The sequence below is a fragment of the Cibotium barometz genome, chromosome 6 (assembly GCF_041138505.1).
Source record: "Cibotium barometz isolate CiBa-2024 chromosome 6, ASM4113850v1, whole genome shotgun sequence".
Taxonomy (NCBI): Eukaryota; Viridiplantae; Streptophyta; class Polypodiopsida; order Cyatheales; family Cibotiaceae; genus Cibotium; species Cibotium barometz.
Genome location: NC_141051.1, coordinates 20,244,960 through 20,268,776, shown reverse-complemented (window position 1 = coordinate 20,268,776; position 23,817 = coordinate 20,244,960). Strand labels below are relative to the sequence as shown.

The window sequence follows — 23,817 nt, the reverse complement described above, 5'->3', positions numbered from 1 at the left end:
TCCAGCCTGTCCCACTTTTGAGTGAGAGTTTGCTCCGCATTTGGTGGCAAAAACTGAGCATAGAATCTGTCTTTAAATTCCTTCCAGGTGCAAATGGGATCCTTGGTGATCTTTTCAGTGATCCACCAATGAGCAACGGTCCCTTTCAAAAACATGCTAGCATGGCGTACTTAAGACTTTTCAGTGAAGTCCTCATCGCTAAAAGCAATGTCGAACTGTGCCACAAATGCTAACACTTTAGAAGCATCATGTTCTTTATGAAAGACATCAAACTTAACAGATTTGTCACCTACTTTAAATTCCTTGAGCTTTCTGGCATGAGGCTCATGGTCTTCTCTTTTTCTTTTCCCCTTATCCAACGGGGCAGCCCTATCTGCATGGGCTCCATGTGCCGTCATAGAAGTTTCATGAGGCACGGTGGCATGTGCTTCACGAACTTGAAACTCAGATGCATGTGACTTTTCTGCATATGGCAATGTCTCTCCATGAGACAACTCAGAAGGCAAAATTTTTCTAGCAGCAGACCTGTCACCCTTACCATGAGATACATGTCTTGAATGCATGTGACTTTCATGCCCTCCGTGAACACTAGCATACATATATCTGTCAGGTTTTGTGCCTTGTGGAGAAGATGCATGTCGAGAGGTGACTGTCACCTCTTTCTTTTGCATAAAAGATTTCAGCCTTTAAGATGCGGGATCTCCATGCTTCAAACGAGGTGGATTTTTGAATTTCAGCTCTCCGTCGTCCCCCTCTTTGATATCACCTTTGCGGAGGAGGTAGGCAAGTGCCAACTCCCTTGGCTTCTTGCCCACTTCCCGTGCCATGGACTCAAAAGTTACATCTACCATTGCATCAGCCTTCCTAGCTTCAATGGCACTTTGCACATGGGAATCTTCATGCAAAAATTTTAACTCTTGCTCTTGTGCCTGCAAAAGTTTTCTCATATGTTCCATTTCAGCCCTCATTGCATCAAGCTCTTGTTCAAGCAAAACTGTCTTTCTTGGAGACAGTTGACCCTTTGATTCACTATCATTTACCCTTTCAAGGGACTTGTGCCTTCCTCGAACAGCATCAGACCCATGAGAAGCACTAGATGGACCCCTCGAATTTGGCACTTCCAAAGGGTTGCCTTGGTTGTCCATTGTGTTTAAGTGTGCTAAAAGCAGGGTGTCCAGTACACAGGTTCGTTTCCCCACTAGGAAGAGGGAAACAACCGTGCTCTGATACCAATGAAATCGATCCCGTCAAGTGGCAAAGACTCCGTTGGACACCCACACGCGTAATAGCACAACTTAATACCACAATTTGAAATGGACAACTTAATAACAACTTGAAATTGAAATGAAATGAAATGGATAGATGGACACCAGCACTACTGGGGCCGGAACGGGCCGACCCCCCCCCCCCCTCAATATATGATATATTTATTGGGAGTATTTAACAAATACAATGCTCCATGGGTTCCAAGAACCAGATGATGTCCATGTACATATGAATACAGTACCAAACAAATATGCTCGAAGTAGATACTCGAAGCAGAACGACCACTAGCGTGGTCCAGTCTCTACGGTCCTGTGCTTTCACTGGACTCCGCGGAGAGCGCCCAACTGGTGTTCCAAGACCACGCACAAACAGGCGCTCTTGTACTAACGCCTGGCTCTCCCGATCTCAGCATCTTTGGACCGAGGTTCTCCAATAGCTTGGACTACCCGACACCGAACGGGTGTTGCCATGGAGAGAGTCCCTCATCAGATTTACCACAAAATACTTTACTTAAATCTGAAAATTCACTTACTTGAGGATGGAGGATGGAAGTCCAATACCCGAGGTATCGGTAGCTACTTGAGAGGGACACCAGATGTAACCTCTTGAAGAAGGAAGGCGCCGCCTACGGAAAGGAGGCACAATCGCCTACCAAGGAGATTTGCCACCTGCTGAGTAGAACACAGCCACCTTCTTGTGGAGGAGGGAAATAGAGTAATAACCACCACTCTAAAGAGAAACCGCCTAGCTACAGAGTATAACCTGCTGGAGGTGAAGCACACAGTTGGCTGTATGAAGAGGCAACACAGCTTGTATGGAAAAGGCAGTCAGCAGCCTGTAGCAAACACAGCCATCAGTTTGTGGTGTAGCCACCTGATGAACAGTAGGCGCCTGGCTGCACAGAAGGAGGAGAAGACACTGGCGCCTGCGGGAGATGAACAGCAGCGTATAGAAGCGCCTGGCTGCTTCAGATGGGGACAGCCGCCTGTAGATAGTGGGCAGCCCAGCTGAGAGACAGGCGCAGCCTGTGGAGTATGCAGCCGCCTGTAGATAGTGGGCAGCCTTGCTGAAAAACAGGCGCAGCCACCTGTATGGGAAGAAGAGCAGCTGCTGTGCAGGAGAGGCAATCGCCTGTTGGAGAAAGGAGCGCAGCCTGTCAGCAGCCGGGTACAGAAGTGCAGAAGAAACAGTTTGCTCGTGTACATGCGCAGCCTGAAGGAGCGAAGAGATGAAGGCCCCATTCTCCACGAAGGGTGAAAAACGATTGCTGATGGTCCACGATGGAGGTGGTGGCTTTAATTTGTAAGGGTTGGAGTGGAGTTACACGAATAATGCTGGCTGGCTCTCCACGCTTGCATGTGGGCGGCCAGCTCTGTGGGGGTGTGGGTAGGTGACCATGCACCCACCCCCACACACACACAACTAAAGTGTGGCTCCCCACCTTGGCCCCTAAGTGGGTGCCCAAAGGGGGTGCCCACTTTTAAGTGAGTGTGAATATAAAACCTTATAAACCAAAGGGTTAGAAATATAAAATATTAAACCAACATGTGCAATATACTTACCACCTGTTCACATGCACCAAAACTCGTCAGAAGACACAACAGACTTCACGACTCACTGGCAGTCTGTCACGTGCACACCAGTCAGGTGTACAGTGACATGGCATCATTATGGCATCATTAGCATCATCAGATTCATCAGATATTTTACCAGCATTTATCAGGCATTATTCAGGTATTTTATGCATTTTAATAGGCATTTTTGGGGCAGCCGACTACCTTTTATGGTATTTATGAGCCTTACAGTACTGGCCGACTGCATTGGTGCTGGCCGACCAGCTCTCTCACACACCTATATATAGGCGCCTCTCCATTCAGCATTCCACACATCATCGTCTGGTTCTTCATGCGTTTTCAGCCTCTTATCTCAGCATAGAGGTCAACGCATATCAGATAGAAGCATTCAGCAGCATAATCAGCAAACGCAGCCTCCTCTGGAGCATCATGCGTTTCAGCATATCATCAGCAGCAGCATTCAGTTAACGCATCATCAGTTCAGCCATCATCATCAGCAAACGCAGCCAGTTCAGCCCAACAGGTCAGCGTTTCATCATCAGGTTAGCATTCAACATCTGTTCCAAAGCATCCCTTCAGTGTTTCCTTCCCAGGAGACAAGGGAAAGAGTGGACAGCAGTTCAGCCCGCATTTACAGCATATAGGCAGCATATTCAGCTTCAGATCCATTTGGATCATCATTGTAACATCATTCATTCATATAATATAGCTGCACTGCATTGACACATACTTGTCTATCTCTTTGTTTATCTCTTAAACATCATTAAGTGCAGTTAAGTATAGACTAAGGTTGTGATTACTACGGTCTTAACCTCCCACATGTCACATTGGTATCAGAGCGTTACAGGGTAACCAGCCTTAGAGCATGTTTATTCCATCAGTCATTCAGTCAGTCATCAGTTTTATCGCTTCCGCACAGTTAAACCCAGTTCTGAAAATTTTGCAAGCCACCCTTAGGGATTTTCCCTTAGGTCTGCATCAGTAACCTATCCATCTGCATTCTTGCACAGCATATAGGGTTGCACATGGCTTGCATAGTCATCATCATAGCAGTCATCTTAGCAGTCAGTCCTGCATACATGTTGCCCATGAACTCTCAGGGAAGAATGACATCCACCATCAAAGGAGCACATAAGTTTGGACTTCAACTGGCAGCAGGGGGTTTCTCTTCCACAGAAGACGGAAGTTTGCTCCAACATCGCCTCAGGAGGTTCAGAGCTTCAGGTACGACGGAGATGGTAGGTGAAAGGTTTCCAGGAACAGGTCAGGGGTGACTCAGGTATTTGCCATTCAGTTCCCGCAGTACATAGCATCTTGGCTCAAGGATTTTACTCCTACAGACGGCCTCAGTCCCAGCAGAAGACAGAAGGGGGCAGTGGTTCGGAGGAGAAGGTTCGCAGACGAGTCGAAGGTTGCCAGGTATCCACCCAGCAACAGTTTAGCAGCGGGGAATGTCACGTGCACACCAGTCAGGTGTACAGTGACATGGCATCATTATGGCATCATTAGCATCATCAGATTCATCAGATATTTTACCAGCATTTATCAGGCATTATTCAGGTATTTTATGCATTTTAATAGGCATTTTTGGGGCAGCCGACTACCTTTTATGGTATTTATGAGCCTTACAGTACTGTCCGACTGCATTGGTGCTGGCCGACCAGCTCTCTCACACACCTATATATAGGCGCCTCTCCATTCAGCATTCCACACATCATCGTCTGGTTCTTCATGCGTTTTCAGCCTCTTATCTCAGCATAGAGGTCAACGCATATCAGATAGAAGCATTCAGCAGCATAATCAGCAAACGCAGCCTCCTCTGGAGCATCATGCGTTTCAGCATATCATCAGCAGCAGCATTCAGTTAACGCATCATCAGTTCAGCCATCATCATCAGCAAACGCAGCCAGTTCAGCCCAACAGGTCAGCGTTTCATCATCAGGTTAGCATTCAGCATCTGTTCCAAAGCATCCCTTCAGTGTTTCCTTCCCAGGAGACAAGGGAAAGAGTGGACAGCAGTTCAGCCCGCATTTACAGCATATAGGCAGCATATTCAGCTTTACAGATCCATTTGGATCATCATTGTAACATCATTCATTCATATAATATAGCTGCACTGCATTGACACATACTTGTCTATCTCTTTGTTTATCTCTTAAACATCATTAAGTGCAGTTAAGTATAGACTAAGGATGTGATTACTATGGTCTTAACCTCTCACATGTCACACAGTCGTCCCCGCTCAGTAAGTGACACGTCAAGCAGGCAAACACAAAAATACAAGTCATGCGAAAACAGTTTCAAACATGCAAAACATGAGTGCATGTGCAAATAGTATCATGGACATATCTCCCGTTCATGGAACAAGTACAAAATATCTGTCAGCACAAAAATGGCACGACGTAAAACATAAAAACCTGGTCTTCCCATAGGTAAGACACAGTTCCAGGCACAAGCCTCCCTATGGAGTGACAGTCCCATAGATAAGACACGGCACAAATATTGGCTCTTCCATGGCGTGACAATCCCATGGGTCGAACACAGTCCAAGTCATACACGGGTGACACCAGTTTGGGTCCTGTCCATACGACACCTTCCTGCTAACACACGGGTGGCACCAGTCTGGCTCCCGTCCATGTCAGCAAAATACTGGCCTCTTCACATGAGACACCGGCCTGGCCTCAAGTGAACGAGACACAAAAACTGGAGATAGACCAAATGGTCGGACAATTGGTGACACAGTCCAAGTCCCTTAACCTACTTGAAGAGATGCATTCATGCATGTAGAGTCAATAGAAGCCTTAGAGTTTGCATCAAGACATGTATGCATTTATGCATAGCATTTATCCCACATGCATGTAGGCCATCTAGACCATTGCAAAAGCCTTCAGATATCATCTAGCATTCATTAGAATCTATTTAGTATTATTCCCATAATTTACAAGAGTTTTTGGGCATTTTTACATCATTTATTTATTTTAGCCAAGACAAATGCAATCCGCGAGCTCTGTAGCCAGCCGACTAGCATCTCAAGTCCATATAAATAGTTGAGCATATCATCCATTCATTCATTCATATCATAATCAACATTGAAGACCTCAACACTTGGAGCCTTCAGCACAAGGAGCATAAGCGATTGCAAAATTCAGCACATCAGCCTTCAACGTTTCCCTCATCAGTATATAGGAGCATCAACGCTTGAGCAATTCAGCCTTCATGTAGTAAAACGCAGCATCTACAGCATTCAGCCTTCAGTACCCCTTGCGTTTTCAGCACCCTCATATGCATCGTTTTGCTACAACCACTTGGTGAAGGTAAAACTCAGCATTCATACATAGTCTAGAACAATCCCAATCAGCCCCTCCTCTCAGCCTCAGATTCGCAGCCTTCCTACATCCATTGGGAAGAGTGCATAGGGTCGAGATTGGTCATCATAGATGCTTCTACAGTCGTGTACAGTTCAGCCCAACTCTTGGTCTTCCGAGATCTTGTGTTTGGCTTATCATCAATCCACCGTCAATCTCTTCAAAGAAATAAAGCAAATACCATTCCGGTAATGGGATAGGGGGCCCTTCAGTGGGTAATTCGGGACCCCATATAGTGTACAGTTTCTATCTCTCTCTCTCTCAAATCTCTTAAAGTTTGAAGTCTTAAAGCGGATTGCTAAAGTCGCGAAACTCAGGATATAGAAGATGGTGTGAGCATTTGTGTGACAGGATCCTCAAATTACAAATACTTCCGCTGCATGTTACACCACATCGGTGTCACCACAAGAGGATTAGGGCCATCATTTTACACCATCACATGACTCCCTCACACCAGCTCAGCTTTACTACTCTGAGTGCAAATGTTACATGCAGAAGCTCTGAGAGTCTTCTTTAAGCCCTAAACACCATCTAGAACATGCTGATGCAAAAACGCAAACACAAGGGAGAGTAGAGAGAGAGAGAGAGCTGGAAATTCAGTATATCATATGGTACAAAAAGGTACATAAATCCTTGCAGCCATGGGCTGCCTTCTGGAAAAGGTAGAATACCCTAGCACTAGTCCCATATCTAGACCCAACTCAAAAGGAGTTGAATGAACAAAACAATGAGCAAACATGCCCTTTTATAGACCTTGGACAGCTAGAGATCTAGCCGACTGTTGGTCGGCCAGCCGCCTGGACACCAACCTCTTTAATGAAGCACCCGACCTGCTCTGCTGCAGCAGACTCAATTTCTTCAGGTTTTTCCACTCGGCCGACAGGTCCCTGTGTCCACTCCAGTCCATCCCTTGCCATATCTTGCACATCAATACTCCAAAAGTCTGGTCCTATCTGGTTCTTAATCCTTTTTTATCTAGTTGCACTCTAGGATTAGTCCTGAGATTAGCATGTACATGTGCATGCACATGACAAGTGCCATGTTGTAGCGCCCCATGCGGATATCTTAGGATGATATGTGAGCCTATGCTCTTTGTTCATGGATCAGCTCTAGCATTTTAGCTTTGTCATTTTCTTTCATTTCATTTTAGTACACACAATGGTGTACTCCATGGACATGATGTGATCCTTTTGGTCTCATAGATCATTTTGTCTTTTTGTAGACGTTAATATAACTCTCTCTCTCTCTCTCTCTCTCTCTCTCTCTCTCTCTCTCTCTCTCTCTCTCTCTCCATGTTCCTAGTATTCCATGATCAATTTCCATGGACAGTTTTGTATCACCCCAGTGAGATAGCTATGTTTTGTTTCTGTTTTATTTTCCATTCCATGATGAGATATGCCATAGGTATTTTTGTATCACTTTGGTCTCATAGGCCCATTGGGTCTTTAGTAGACACTTCTCTCTCTCTCTCTCTCTCTCTCTCTCTCTCTCTTAAAGAAGAGATCTCCAAGAAGATCACAAAGGACATGGAGGGAAAGCTCGAAGCCAAGCAGTCAAGATGGATTGAGGTGGTGAAGAAGAACATCCGTAAAGAAGTGAGAGAGGAGACTCAAAGGGAAGAACACCAAATCATTCACACCACCATTGAGGAGGAGAAGATGAGGCATGCCCGCCGCCTCAACATTCGAGTCACAGGTATAGCCGAGACACCCGACTCCACTCCCGAGAAAGATGGACAGCTTCTATGCATGAAGCTCGGCTACAAGGAAGAGCACCCTCTCCCCTTCACCAAAGCATGGAGAGCCGGGAAAGACTCAACACGCAAGCGAGCCCTCATCCTAGAGTTTGCAAGAGAGACGGAGAGGGTCACCTTCATGAGGAAGAGGGTTCACTATGGGTGTAGCCTGGACGACTGGAGCATGTTATGGTGGGGAGAGACATCATACTTCTGACAGAGACACATCAAAGCCCAGAGAGAGGGCTACCTCGAGTAGAGGGATTCCAGTGGGAGTCAACATACAGGAGAACCACACGCCAGGGTACCTCGAGAGGGTGGGGGGAGTAGCAGTTCTATTCAGACGGGAGCTACAGGGGAGACTGAGAGTGGTAGCACATGATCCAGAGGCCAGATACATGTGGATCAGCTTATAGCTCTCACAAGACAGGGTTATATACATAGCTCTATGTTACTTTTCTCCATCAAGATCCTCCTATGTCATTACAGAGGACATGCCACAGGAGGAGGAGACAGGAGCCTCGCCATACACTTGTCTGTCAGAGGAGATTATGCATTATTCTACACTAGGGGAAGTATTTCTTACGGGCGACTTCAATGCCCACACACAGAGTAGACAGTGTGAGGTGTATGACTATGATGACATGGAGATCCTCCACCCTGTGGATCCAGAGGAGATAGGGGCTAGTCGGGCATCAGAGGACACTTGACCAGACAGAGGACATTATGGGGACCACTTACTAGAGTTGGGAGCCAGGCATCGTCTCGTTATTTATAACGGGATGCTACAGTGGCCGGGATCAGGAGGGCTGACATGCTTCCCACATGGGGGTCATACACGGACTGGAGGCATGGTGGTAGACTACATTATGGAGTCTTTGGAGGCATCACAGCTTGTCACCTCATTCTCCATTCCACCTCGTCCTATTGGGGCAGATCATACATACTTGGCATTTTCACTAGCCGGATCACCAGTACCACCAGCCCCCCACATACCGACGCCACACACTACCATCTACTTCACACATGACATGGCAGACATATACACTGGTAGAGTAGAGGATGGGCTCCTGCTCATGGATCCCCTGGCACCTATGGATACCATTACAGCCCAGCTGGCATCACTCCTACACACGGCTGCATTACATAGCTTCCCACATCGTGTACACTCAGGAGAGCCTGTGAGATCTGGGACTATGTCCCAGAACAGATGGTATGATGACGAGTGCAGAGCCCTATACTCACAGCTCTGCATACAGAGAGCCTTGGGAGCCATCAGAGAGCAGGAGTCGAGGAGAGAGATGAGAAGACTTACTCGCCGCAAAAGGCGGGCCTTCGCAGAGATACAGGAGCTAGAGATCTTTCATTTCTTCATGAGTAGAGATAGCCATGTCTCATGGCGGCACTTCAGAGAGCCCCGGACACCGACACCTATTGCAGACCCACAGACATGGCACACATATGCAGAGGGCCTATGCCACGCCCCACAGCAACCACCTATACCTCAGCCACAGGAGCCTCGACCTACCACAGCTAGCTTCTTTACCCACTCGATGGTACAGGAAGCTATCCGCCTACAGCATGGACGGGCCGCCGACCATATGGGCTTGCAAGGTGAGCATCTCATATATGCAGTAGATTCTTTGGCTCCTTTTCTTGCACACCTGTTTAACAGGGCACTAGCAGAGGGTTTGCCTGCGGAGTGGACGATGCACACCATTGTGCCGATTCACAAAACAGGGGATATGCTCGATCCAAGCAACTACAGGACGGTTATGGTTGGCCACGTGCTGGCCAAACTCTATGGTGCAGTGTTGGAGCAAGAGCTTAGCTTATATGCAGAGCGAGCAGGTTTACGCTCATCAGGCTTCAGGAGAGCTTTCTCTACCACTGACCATGTATTCCCTTTGAGATGTATGATTGATCAAGCCAGAGTGAGGAAGAGAAAGCTCTATTGCTGCTTTGTGGATTTCCGCGAGGCATTTGACACAGTTGCTAGGGCTTCTTATAAGATTGATCTTTAGGGTTTGCTTCAAGTTAAGATCTCTTTTGAGGTTTAGCTTTGCTAGACTTCAGCTCTTTCACAAGAGGTTTTGCTCGTATGAGAGCATCTTGCAATGTGCTTGGCCTCATTACTTCGAGGTGGGAGTCCAAAGGTTTATTGAAACCTTGGCGAAAACGGGATACTTGTTGGGATGTATTCAAGGATGGGGCATACTTTCGGAGAGTGATGAACTTGGAGTAGCATTCTTCCAGGGTTAAACTGAGCTGCTTGAGGCTAAAGAACTCATTCATCTTGATAGATTTATGAGATGGGGGGAGATACCACTTCTTCACAGCTTTCTTGATGTCACCCCATGTTTGGGAGTGTTTGGTGACCCCCTTGTCATGGCACCATTGCTTCCACCAGAGTTTAGCATCTCCGGTGAGGTGAAATCGTGTAAGCATGGATTGGTTTGCCGCTCTAGTACCGGCATCAGCTGAGAAATATCATCCATTGCTTCGATCCATACCTCCACATCCTTCTCAATTTTTGAACCTTCTACCTTAAAGGAGGGAGGTTGCATCTATTTGAGTAGGAGCTTCTTGTCCTGGGTATCTGTGTATAGTGCATTGGGGAGAGGAGGCTGATTGTCCTCGTCATCATCGCAAAATTAAATTCTAGGATTACAAGATTTATACTTTACACTATGCTCATGCTTTTAAAAGTAGAACTTTGAAATCATTTTATTTCTGAAATATTTACAAGGACAAGCTTTATTAAAAAGATTTGAGACTAATGTAATTAGTCTTATTCATCATAAATGAAAATCCTAGGCTCAGCTAAGACATAAGACTTGAGCGGTCCACATAGGTGAAATATGGGGATTCCAAGATACGGAAGACTGATGGTAGGGGCGGTAGACTTGGGATTGCGTTGTGTTCCATAACAGCTACTCTATCGGCGGGTAAGACTTGCATTACTTGGTCATATACACAACGGTTCTGTGGTACACGATTCCCTTTTTTGGTCACATAGCTGTCGGTTCTGCATTATATGAGCAGGTTTTTGGGCGAGTCAGATGTCCAGGAGGTATGTCCGAGACTATTGCTAGCACCATTGGTGTGAAGCAAGGATGCCCACTTTCCCCCACGCTATTTGGGTTATACATTGATGAGGTGGCTGACTTCATTACACGGGGAGGCGGAGATGGAGTTGATTTAGCAAGTACCTCAGTACATATTATGCTTTATGCTGATCATATTGTATTAGTGTCTGAGTCACCAGGTGGTCTACAGCAGCATCTACATGCACTCGATGATTTCTGCACACAGAGGGGTCTTACTGTGAACCTTGGGAAAACCAAGGTTATGGTCTTTCATACATCGAGACAGGGCAGGAGTCAATTGACATTCACTCTCGCAGGACACCAGGTGGAGGTGGTGACATCATACGTATACCTAGGGGTTACCTTCTCTCCAACAGCCACACGCTTCACCATGGGTTCAGCAGCCAGAGCTAGATTGACACGGGGATATGCAGCATTGGCTATGCTAGAGAGACAGTGCCACCAGGCGCATTTTCAGGAGCCTCGGACGAAGGGGTGGCTATTTGACACATTAGTCACACCGGCATTGATGTATGGAGCAGCGGTATGGGCGCCAGGCCTTGCTACCCATTGGTGGACACAGATAGAGAGACCACAGGCTCTCATGATGGCACGCATGATACGCAGCAAACCGTCAATACCTCATGACATTATCCGAGCTCAGTTTGCTGCGCCTCCTATGATGGTAGAGGCCATATTCCAGACTATATGCCTGCTAGACAGATTCAGAGAGATGCCAGAGGACAGATTGTCATACAGAGCTTTTGAGGCATCTAGACAGCTAGCTGAGGCAAGGGACAGAGGATCATGGTATGCACAGGTCACACATTGGTTCTCGCAGCATGGCCTAGACATGGATCATCTACCACCATTCCAGTATGACAGGGATGCACCACATATCCGTCTCTCACATAGTGAGAGGAACAGAGTATTGAGACAGGGTCTATGGCAGCTCTATACACGAGAGACATGGATATCGCCTACACAGCCTCTTCCACCGAAGATGCTATACTACAGAGATCACTTCATGAGTATCACTGATGATGGATTTATAGAGAGGCCTAGATACATGGAGGGCTTTTTACCACACAGCTCCCGAGTGGCTATTGGTCAGCTTAGAGTTTCATCACACCGATTGGAGATTGAGACTGGCAGAGCAACATGGATCCCCCGAGAGGAGAGGGTATGCAGATTGTGCAGAGAGGAGGTGGAGAGTGAGGAGCATTATGTATGCAGATGCAGAGCATATACAGCCATCAGAGAGAGAGATCCCATTTTATTCAGAGAGCCACATTCCCTACGCCAGATCTTTGAGGCAACAGACCAGCGCATACTGGGGAGATTCATTCTAGACATACAGCGCACAGAGAGACATCATTACAGCATAGTCACATGGGAACGCCGTTCCATTGGTGTGGAACGGGGGAACGTGGAGGAATGGAACTTGGGAACGGCAGAACGTGGAGGAACGCTTTTTTTATTTTTTTTTCCCTGATTCGCGAAACGGCACCCTTAACGTTTTTTTTTTCCACGTTCTGGCCGCCGGCAGCGTAATAGCGTATCCTTCTTTTTTTTTTTTTGAATAGAAGGGTTACGGGTGCCCAAAACGTTTTGGGCACCCTTTGTATTAAAAAAAAAACGGATACCTGCAAGTAGCGCCGCCGCCGACCCCTAAAAAAAAAACATGGGAAAAAAAGAATAGATTATGCAACGTTTTTTTTAAACGTTGAAAGACGACCTGCCAGGCTGCCCTGCAACGTTCAAAAAAAAACGTCAATATCAACGTTTTAAAAAAAACGTAGCTCTCTGAGAACTTATAAAAACCTGCAGAGTGCAGCTGCAAGTACAGTGTGCATAGCCAAGTACAATCTCTCTCTCTCATTATTCATAGCCAAGTACATTGTACAATCTCTCTCTCTCTCTCTCTCTCATAAGGGAACCAAGACAGCTTTCTCTCTCTCATAGCCAAGTACAATCTCTCTCTCAAAGCCAAGTACAATCTCTCTCTCTCTCTCTCTCTCTCTCTCTCTCTCTCATATAATGCCTCCTAAGGGAACCAAGAGAGCCAAGAAGAACGAAGCATGGTCATGGTGGGATGAGGTGGATATTCTTGAGGCCAATCAAGGCGGAGGAGCTAGGAAGTGGAAATGTCGCTATTGTGGCAGCACCAAACATGGGGGAGTCAACCGAGTTCGAGGTCACCTAATCCATGAGCCGGGACAAGAAATCCAACCATGCTTGTCAATCTAGCTGAGAAAAAGAGAGAGCTAGAAGCTAGGCATAATGAAGTGATTTTTCGTGCTCCTCCTCCAAGAGCTATGGCTGCGAACCCATCATTCTTTACAACTCCTTCAAGCAACTTCTCCACATCCGTAGGCTCTTCTTCCGTGCATCAACCACCACCCCCCAAAGGCACGCAAAGAACTCTTGCGGGTTCTTGGAATCCACGCAAACGAGAAGCCGTGGATGCAGCTATTGCAAGGTTCTTCTACCATGACCACATCGCTTTCAATGTGGCAAGGTCCCCTTATTTTCGGGAAATGGTTCGTCTCATTGCTGAATTTGGACCAACCTACACTCCCCCTTCTTCGGAGAGCCTTCGAACCACGCTTTTGGCAAAGGAAAAGGAAGCTGTTGAGCAAGCCATGCAAAACGTCAAGGAAGGGTGGCAACGCAACGGTGTCTCCATCATTAGTGATGGATGGAGTGATAGCCAATCTCGCTCCATCCATGGCATCATCGCATACTCTCGAGGGAACACATTTTTTGTGTCTTCCCATGATGCCTCTCCAACGGGCAAGTATGCCGACGTCATCCTGGAGGAATGGGCAGAGGCAATTGAGCAAGTGGGTCCTCAAGATGTGATCCAGGTCATTGGTGATGGGGAGGCCTCAAATCGAGCTACAGGCGACCTTCTTTTGGCAAGGTATCCACACATCACATTCACTCCATGCATTGCACATGGCTTGAATAATCTTCTGAAAGACATTGATGGTCTTTCATGGGTAGCACCATGCATAGCAAAGGGAAAAGACATAGTTTCATTCATCACTCGGCACACATTTAGCCTCTCCGAGTTTAGGAAAAGATCCCCAAACTTGGATCTTAAAAAATATTCGGAAACTCGTTTTGCATATAATTTTATTATGCTAGAGAGGCTAGTTGCACTCCATAACATTCTCAAGCAGCTTGTAGTGAGTGATGAGTGGAGCACGTGGCCCACTGCCCGTAGCACACAAGGAACAACTTGTTACACCCACATCATGGATGCTCCTTTGTGGGTGAAGATTGAGCATGTTGTCAACATTACGAAGCCCATTATCTACATGCTGCGTATGGTGGATGGGAAAAAACCTTGCATTGGCAAAGTTTATGAGGGCATGGACAAGATGGTGGAGCGTATCCTTTCTTTGGAGCTCGACACAACAAAGAAGGCAGAACTTCAAAGTTTGTGTCAAGCAAGGTGGGACCGATATCACTCACCAATGCATGCAGCTGCATTTGTGATTGATCCAGAGTTTCAAGGCAAAGACCAAGAATCGGATGAAGAAGTCACAAATGGCTGGGACAAAATCCTTGCCAGATTGGTGCCTGATGCTACGATGAGAAGCAAGATTAGAATTGATTTGGGAAAGTACAGAGCAAAGACAGGTAATTTTGGTTCAGCAGATGCCCAGCAAGATAGGACACTTATGGGAGGTGCTCTTTGGTGGGAGAACTACGGATCGGGTACTCCAGAGCTACAACGGCTTGCAATGCGCATTCTCAGTCAGAATGCAAGTTCTTCTCCAATTGAGCAACTATGGAGTGTTTTTAGCCATGTTGCCTCGAAGAAGAGAAATCGGCTACTCACTACCAGAACAAATGACCTTGTGTATGTGTCAGCCAACTTGCGACTATTAGCCCAGGTTGCTAGTGGTGACTTTGACCATGAGAGCTTCATAGATATGGAGCCACAGTCTGAGTCGGATGATGACGACCCTCCACCTCCACCTCCACCTCCACCTGCATCAATGCATGATGCATCTATGGATGATCTAGCTGACATCTTTGCACCTATTTGATATCACCTAGGACTTTAGGTTTCTTTGTTCTTAGCTATCTAGCTTTCACTATGTGGCTATACATTGTACAAGCTATTGTACTTCTGGTTTTCTAAATATGAACAAGGTCATTGAGTTTGCTATCAAATTCTTGTCTTTTTTTGTCTACTTTCAATTGTATATTTGTCTCTTTTTACCTGCTTTTAATTGTATATTTGTCTACTCATGTGTATTGAAATATGATAACGTGTCGTTCCGGATCCCGTTCCGGATTGCATCCAAAGGGGGGACGACAAACACAGATTACTACATTTTTTCAGAGATCCATCCCACTCCCAGCCCCTACACGGCAAGGAATTACTCTCCAGAGAGCAGAGATGCTCAGAGCCCGCAGGAGACAGAGGACACCTGGCTTTCGGACACCACGCCTATACCAGAGAGAGATGACAGAGATCAGATCTCAGTTTCACAGAGAGGGTGCGGAGCTACTGGCTCGCTTCAGAGCACACCCAGGCATGTTCTTCAGGGAGCTGTGGACACCCCCTTCATTGATGTATACCATTTTATACCCCCAATATGGTACAGGATGGAGCTAGCTAGGTTGCATATCATGATTGTATACTCCATGCATATAGCTTTGCATTCTCCTAGTAGTAGAGCTCCATCCCCTTCACCACTCATTGTACTTATTGCACACCCAGATTCAGCTTTTTAGTTCAATACTTTTTCATTTTGTTGGGATGAGAGAGGATACCCCATACAGGTACACCGATTTGTCTCATAGGCCGAGTTCGGTCTTTTGGAAGACGTTAATAAAATCTTTCTTTCTTTCTTTCTCTCTCTCTCACACACACATCAAAACAACAAAAAATCAAGCCTTCGCCTGTGCATGTGTATGTAAGCGTATGTACACACTGCGTGCATGCGTGCACTTTCAAACGCTTGAAATTATTATTCAAAGTGCAAAACAGTTGCATAACTTATACAAATGAGAGATTATATAACTTGCTAACTTTGAACATTGAAGTCACACAAAATTATCAAATTGGCTCCAAAGCAAATTCTTGCTTATTTCAAGGCATGCACTTTAGAATTCAGTCTTACAAGTCTTCTAGAAATACTACCAATTTCACCGTTACTAATACCAACCTCCACCAAAACGCAAAGGATAATTGCAGAGATCAAATTCCCACAACCCCATGTACATAAACTAGCACCAGTGACTTTACCTTAATTTCACAAGACCGCCAAGGCACTTTACCTGTCCAAAAGACGGACCCGGAGAACAAGGTCAGCAAGTGTGGTGTTGGCGGATGCAACAAGCTGAAAGAGCTCCTTCCTGGACATAGTGAAGTTGCCAGTCTCTTCCAATCCACTATTCAACTTGCTGAAAATGTTAACCATGCCATCTGCCTGCAATACAGAAGTCAAATTAGGAAACTTGATAGCTTGTCTGATAAAAGGTTATTGTCAGAGATGTTCCCATCCATCAGGTGGAGAAGAGCTAACAGATGGACGAGACGAATCCCCACCTTTCTAAGATGGTGTTCCAAAGCCACACTTTGTGCCAGAATATTGCATACAACCCTGATATTGTCCAGATCCAATTTCTGAAGAAAGATTGTGTCATAACCTGCTTGACTCCAAGTTGCTAGAGTAGGTCGTACAACTATTTTATAATCTGCATGCACACTGTTAAGAGTTATTACAGGATTGTCAAATGCAAAGTTTCAAAGCCTTGCTAGAAAAAACAATCTAACACTTAAACAAAGCCATTTATCCCAAAGAATATTTTGTCTGATTTATAAGAAAAGTATTCTTTAAAATATTAAGTCCTTTACTCGTAAAAAGCTTCAAGTATTTTACTTGTACCTAATGTGCAAACTCCAAGAGGCAGCACACAGTGAAATAAGCAGCTAAAGAAAAATGCTTCCCAATTTAAAAGGCGAGATGTGAAACCCCAAAAGACACTACACACTGAAACATCCAGCTAAAGGAAAACAAATTCACAAGTTACATGAAAAGAGACTTACCTCTAAAGGGTCATGTGGAGTAGCACCTCAAGGTAGGCAATTGATGTCCACACCAAGGACCAGTAGGCTAGATATGAGAGGCTCGGGATTTTGGTCGACGTCCATATCCAAATTACGATATTTCCGCTTGCCTGGGGACGTAATGTCTACTCCCGCAATGGCCACCTACTACAAGCTAAATAAAACGGAGATTGTCCAATAAATTCTTATGCATGGCATACTTGCACGCCTGAACTGTTTTCGCGTGAAATGTTTTACTACCTACAAGATCTATGTGTCTAGTTTATGGGCGGGGGACGCCCTCTTGTGAACCATGCACGTGAATCTGTATTCTGAGCTCACTTGTGGGCTGTAGACAGGTGGTAGGTGTGACTCTAAACTCTTTGTTTAAGCTTATTTGTGTTTCAACTCACTTTGCTACTTTACAGATCCACACTTCATTAAAGTACGACCGAACAACTTATAAGTGAGTTTGGACATCCACACTTCATTAAAGACTGTGCGGTCAAGTTATAAGTGATTTGGGCATTTATTGGATGGTGGCTGGCCAAATTCTCATAAATCAAGCACTCTTTTAAATAAAAGAGTATGGACAGCTTATTGGCACTCTCTCCACTTACAAGAGAGAGGTGGCTCTTGTTGAGGTGGCCAAATGGCTTGTATGGAAAGGCTTATCCTCTGCCTCCCTTCTTGGGAAATAGGCGCCTTTTCCATGAGGAGGTAAAAGGAAGACAATTTTCAGCATAACCAGTCCATACACGTACTTTTTGGCATGATTTCTTCCTTCTCCAACTCTTGGATCAGCCAGCAAATGAGTGCTACACTACTGTCCATCCCTTGGAAGTCCTTTTTAGCTGCTATCTCTTGGATTTTTACCTAGTGAAAATGCTTTGAAGCATTTCTATCCCCAATAATTTGATCAAAAGTGTTGGGAATCAAGGTCTTACCTATGTCCTATGTGTGAACTCACTCTTAGGGTGAAGAACCAAGTTTGTGTGTGAACACCTTTAAGTATGTGTAAGGGTGCCTATGTATCTGAACAATCTTTTAAGTGTGTGTGTGTGTGTGTGTGTGTGTGTGTGTGTGAACTACCTCTTACAGGGGTCTCTAGATATTATGTTGTGATGCGACAAAAGCTATGATGTCAGCGAGAACCCTTTTGTACTTATAAAAGGGACTTGTACTTCATTGAATTAATAAATCAAATATCATATCATTTTTGAGTCATGTACTTTCACTCTCTCTAGCATTGTCTTCTTCTCTCTCTAAATGTACACCATGGAACCCATGTAATTGATGAACACTCTGCTGAAATTGTATCTCATGCATTTCGTGGTGATTATGCACATGAGGGACAGCCGTCCATAGAGTAAAGGGAAAGATCGTGGTGACTAGGTAAAAGAGGGACAGTCATCCTGTGGTATAAAGAGGAGGTCCAAGACACTAATGAGATTGATGCTATGCATGCTCAGATTGAAACCCTCAAGAACAACCTACGTGAGAAAGATGCCCAATTGAAGAGTTTGCATAAAGATCCAGAAGTAAAGCGGGTATCGGATGCACAAAGGCACTCTCTCACCATCTCCTATTCTTAGGGCTCAACATGTATATGGGACTCATGATGAGTCTATGACATGTATGGGTTTACTCAAGACGTGCGGTGCTCGTGAGTGTCCAAGATTTGCATGGATGATGACCATGACATTCTTGTCTTCGCATTGTGCACGATGGAAGACATACATGTGTCTAGATGAGAAGATGGGAAAATTTTCCAATCATGTGTGTGTTGGCTTTTGTTTTATTTGTGTGACATGTTTTGTCTGCTTGGACTATTCATGGGACCCAAGGATGTTTGGAAACCTAATGGAAGCGTGTGCGCTCTGTTTGGGCCTAAAGCAGTGTTTTGTTGGGTTTTGCATGTGGTAAATGTGCACAATTCTTTTTATTCAATTTTACTAAGGTTTATGGGTGCAAGATTCACACACACTGAAGTACTTTAAAAAAATTTAACTATTTCTTGGCAAACGAAGAAGCAACCTACAGTTGTCGATTCTTCAACAAAAGCGAAGTATTGTACGTACTTTGAAATGGTCAAACAGCTTTTGTGGCTTCATCAACTACTTGGCCATCTTCATGTCCCTCCTCAGCTGCCTACCGTTGTCTACTACAACAATCAGAGTGCCATGGCTCTTGCTCGAAACCTGGTCTTCCATTCAAGGTCCAAGCACATTGCCCTTCATTATATGGTTCATGACTACTTGGCGCTCGGTACCTTAACACTGGAGTATTGTCCTACTAAGGACAATGTGGCGGACATCTTCACCAAGGTGCTTTCCATACCAACTTTGGATCACTTACTTCCACGGGCTGGTATCAGTTCTCTTCAGTGGGGCTGAAGAGGATGGAGGGGTCATCTCCACCTTCTGGACCTCTCCACGACCATCTACATCTTTACTGGACATCTATATATTTTTCTAGATTTTTCTGACACTGTTCCAAGCATTTGCACACCTTTTCTCCAGTCAGCCTGCTTTAAGCTGGCCGACTAGGTCCAATAGGTGGTATATAAGCATGGGCTCTGCCCTCAGTTGTATTTACTATTATCTCATTTTTTGCATTGTCTGGGATCTTGGCTGCACTTATGATGTGCCTCGTGCTGCCTACTCCAGCTTTGTAACCATCTTTTGGTGAATATCATTTCCTTCAACTCCTGTGCATCCTGTATTTGTGAACTTCAATTTTCTTTCATTGTTTGGTACTTTGTCAATAGGCCGTTGTGGACACCCAGAAAGCTGATTTTCAGCCAACACACTTGCTATGGCAAGTAATCAAAAGAGCATGTTTCACCTGCTCCTAACCGTGAGAGGCGGGAAGAGCAACATGCAAATCAATCTTCATATTTTATACTCTGAAGCGTCAAGGGCGACGCTATAGACGGGAGACTCCTGAATTTCGTGCCTTGAAAGAGGACCCACAAGTGCAACAAATTATGGCTGCCCGCAAAGAGGCTATAGTTGACGAGATTGCTTTTGAAGCTATAGCTCAATCAATGGGAATTGAGAAGCCTAAGGAGTTGGCAGTTGCATATTTGTATACAAGTGAGTATTGGTAAAGGATGTTGAAGGCAATTTGGTTTTTAAGAAACCAATTCGTTTGGAAGGCATGGAAGATGTGAAAAACCTAACAAGCCTATTCCCAAAAGAGATGAGTTGTCTAGCCGTACTCCATGTGCTGCTTCTCATCCCAGCAAAACCACATATTCAGTGCGTTCAAGAAGTGATTCTTATGTATGCAGTAACAGGGAACGAAGTCCTCCTCCTCGCACAACACACAGACATGCAGACACCTCTTGGCACACTTCTCGTGCGAAGAAGGCTAAAGAGTTTACGTTAGTGCACACTTCTTGTGCAGAGAAGGCTAAAGAGTAAGTTTTGTAAAGGTTGAGAATAACAATGGAAAAATTGATACATTCTGTGCACTTGCTTTCATACACGTCAATTTGAAATTGCTTATCATCCATTGTCAGATGAACAAAGTGAGATTGCAAATTCATTTGTGCTTGATTTGTTGAAATATTGTGTGGCTAACAGAAAGTCAAACTAGGAGAAATATTTACCATTGGTTGAATTTGCTTACAACAATATGGTACATACTTCCATAGGCAAGGCGCCCTTTGAAATCATTTATGGTAAGGTGGTGCTCCGATGAAATATTTGCAACATATGAGTATGTCAAAGATCTTGACACCACTTTTGTTAGACATCATCCCTTTCTTGCTGGCTTCCTATTTGGTGTCCTATTTTAGCCTCTAGGGCTGACCATGTTAGTCAAAGGGGCTGGTCACCCCTCATATATTTTCCCTCATTATTCCACATATTATGGAGTCTTGGCTATTTTCCCAGTCGTGGAGGTTTTTTATCACCAGTCGGCTGCCTACTCATGGGCATATATATAGCTGGCTTGCCTCCCTCATTTCTCACCGCTTGCTTAGCATTGTTTGCTACAGTCCCTCACATACGAGGTTTTCTCCCCTCTTGCTCGGGACATGTATTCCTTTGGATGATGATATTGAGAGCAGGTTCTCACATGTGTTTCCTCTCTCTCTCTCACGCAACTTTTTTTTCAGGTCTGGGCAGCAACATAGCTGTCCCAAACAGGCTGCGTTTTTGGCCTGTTTGGGCTTGCTTTCCCACGCCTTGTTCTTGGAGTTCTCTGGGCTCCCTTTTGCCTGTCCCTTCCGGTTATCTTGTGCCATACCTCCCCTGCCCCCCCCTCCCTTATTGTACTTGTTCTCTGCAGCAGTTCTTGAACTGAGGCTTCAGCGTTTCCATATTCAGCCTATTCTACAGCCCCTTTTACCTCTGTGTTTTCATATTTGCAGCCATGGTTGCTGCGTTTTTCTTAACCGATCTTGCTGGTAGCTCTACCTTCTAGGACCCCCACAAGCACCAATAAAATTTTCCATAAAATCCTACTAATTGTGGGCTTTCTCTAAAGTAATGGACACCATCCACTTTGAAAATGATGGGAAGAGGATTCAAGGGCTGAACGCAAAGACCGGACATATCAAAATGGCCTCTATTAGATTCCAATTAGAATGGTGACTGAAGGGCCCAATGTCGTGACTTTTGCTTGTGAGACGATAGACAACAATAATTGGACCAACAAGAAGAAAGCAATGAGACCACTATTAGAACTATATATTTAAATAAACTACCCTCATTCATTGCACTTAAAATACCAGCATTCGCAACTGCCACAAAAAAACCAAAAAAAAAAAAATCAAGTCATCTTATCTCTAAAAATAAGCAATAATGGTGGTACACAGTATAGTACCATCTTTCCTTGCTTCTTCCGTGTGGTCCAAGGATTCCAAGCAGTGCTTCTTGACAAGGTTCAAATAAAGCTCCTCCTCCTCTTGTAATCTAAAATTGACTAAAACAGCAGCTCCGTAATGAAAAACAACAAGGAAAGGGCCCGATGTCCATGAGGTTCCCACCTGCCACTTGAAGAGTTCATTGATGTCAGCAAGCACTAAGCAAAATAATAATAGGTTGTTACATAGAGCTATTGCAAAAATGTACTTCCTAGGCACCAAATAAACATAACGAAAAATACAGCTAACTACTTGTTGAGTTGAAAGCCCCTTACAAGTTTGTCATGATGATAAGGAGGGCCAATTGAGCAGAACTTGCATCTCGCAACAAGGGTAGTGCGAGAATAGTTGATAGTTTCCAAAAGTGCCTCGTCCTTCAAGGCTTTCAAATCTACACTGGACAGCCCTACACTATTAGCACCAGTGCACTAATACATAAACCAAGCCAACAACAGTACTGCAAAAAAAATTCCTGGAACTTAAACCACTCGAACATCATCTTTCCAGAGAAATTCTACAACCCATGCACTATGCGAAAAACTCTATCCTGAACTCTTAGCTAAGCAAACAACATTACAAAGAGATCCTATACCCTAAACCAGGCAAACAGCATCACTTGCCAGGAACCCATTAACTTACTAAAAGGTGTTACAAAGATGTACACCAAAAAACAGCATAATTGCCAAGAAACCCTGCAACCTAAACAACACCACTGCAAAAGAAGATTATTATTCCAGGGACCTCAACTCTAAGCCATGTATACAAGAAACCCTTAACATCATTGCAAAGACCTAAAACCTAAACCTCTCACACAAAACCATGAACCCCTGTCATCGCAAAGACCTAAACCATAAACATTATTCCAAGGATCTACACCCCTTAACAAGAAACCCTAATTCATCATTGCAAAGAACCCCTGAAAAAAAACTGAACTAGACAAACAAAATGAATGCAAATAAACCCTAAACCAGGCAAACAGAAGAAATCCAAGGAAACCTGTCTTCATCCGTAAACCAGGCGAAACAGCACACACTGCAAAGGAACCCTAAACTAGATGGGGGGACAAACAACATTCTACAAAGGAGGGAGGCGGGGGGGCACCTTCTAGAAATGTAAAAGGCTTTCATAGGGATGGACTGGTCTCCTTTTTGAAGGTGTGAAAGGCGCAGGAGCAATCTGTTATGCCGAAGAGGGCTTTCCCCCGTAGTCTTATTCTGAAAACGCTGATCGACCTTAGGTTTAGCAATGGCAGGACGAGATTGTTGTTGATGGGTGGGTTTTCTGATGATGTGAGGAGGGAGCTCCTCCATGCCTGCGAGCTCGGCCGCGTTCTCCAACGCAGTTCTGTTGCTGTTGCTGGGCGAAGTAGCCAGCTGAGAAAAGCAACGAACCCTGAGAAGTTGAGAAGCCCTTCTGAGACCACCCATCACCATACCACTGCGAGGGGTGCCCTGATTCCTTGAAGCGTGAACTTAGTTTCTTCTTGTGCATAACTTACATTTATGCACCTCTAATGGGAGTTTGTAAAGAGTGCGCCATCAAAAGGCTAATTACTAAATTATAAGAAAAAAAATGCTAAGTCCAATTTTGCCCTTCAAACGAAATAATAATTTATTGGGCTGCCTTCAAAACTTCGGTATTAAAGCATAGCTTGGTGGGACTAGGGCCTATTTCCACGTGGTTTCAAGCGAGATAGAATCAGTATAGTACCCTATTTTTACTTCACGCACCTGCAAACGGCCATCCTATAGACCCTCCAATCATGCCTAACTTTGTTCGGCATGGCAACGTAAACAAGGGGAATGAAGGGGCCAAAGTTTTGACCTCGACAGGTAA

General features: G+C 45.0%; 1 protein-coding gene across 2 annotated transcripts in view; it reads right to left on the bottom strand.

Annotated features, from left to right (window-relative positions):
• Positions 1–23,498, bottom strand: part of LOC147637503 (protein RETARDED ROOT GROWTH, mitochondrial-like) — a 47,929-nt gene extending 24,431 nt beyond the window's left edge. The window contains exons 1-5 of one of the 2 annotated variants that reach the window (XM_086799282.1): positions 23,083–23,498; positions 22,257–22,377; positions 21,942–22,110; positions 16,605–16,753; positions 16,334–16,485 (exon numbers count right to left, since the gene is read on the bottom strand). In XM_086799282.1, coding sequence (XP_086655408.1) covers positions 16,334–16,485; positions 16,605–16,753; positions 21,942–22,110; positions 22,257–22,377; positions 23,083–23,414 — 923 coding nt within the window. In that variant the 5' untranslated portion in view covers positions 23,415–23,498. The remainder of the gene's footprint in view (positions 1–16,333; positions 16,486–16,604; positions 16,754–21,941; positions 22,111–22,256; positions 22,378–23,082) is intronic. The other variant, XM_086799283.1, reaches the window with a different exon arrangement.
• Positions 23,499–23,817: the final 319 nt, after the last annotated feature.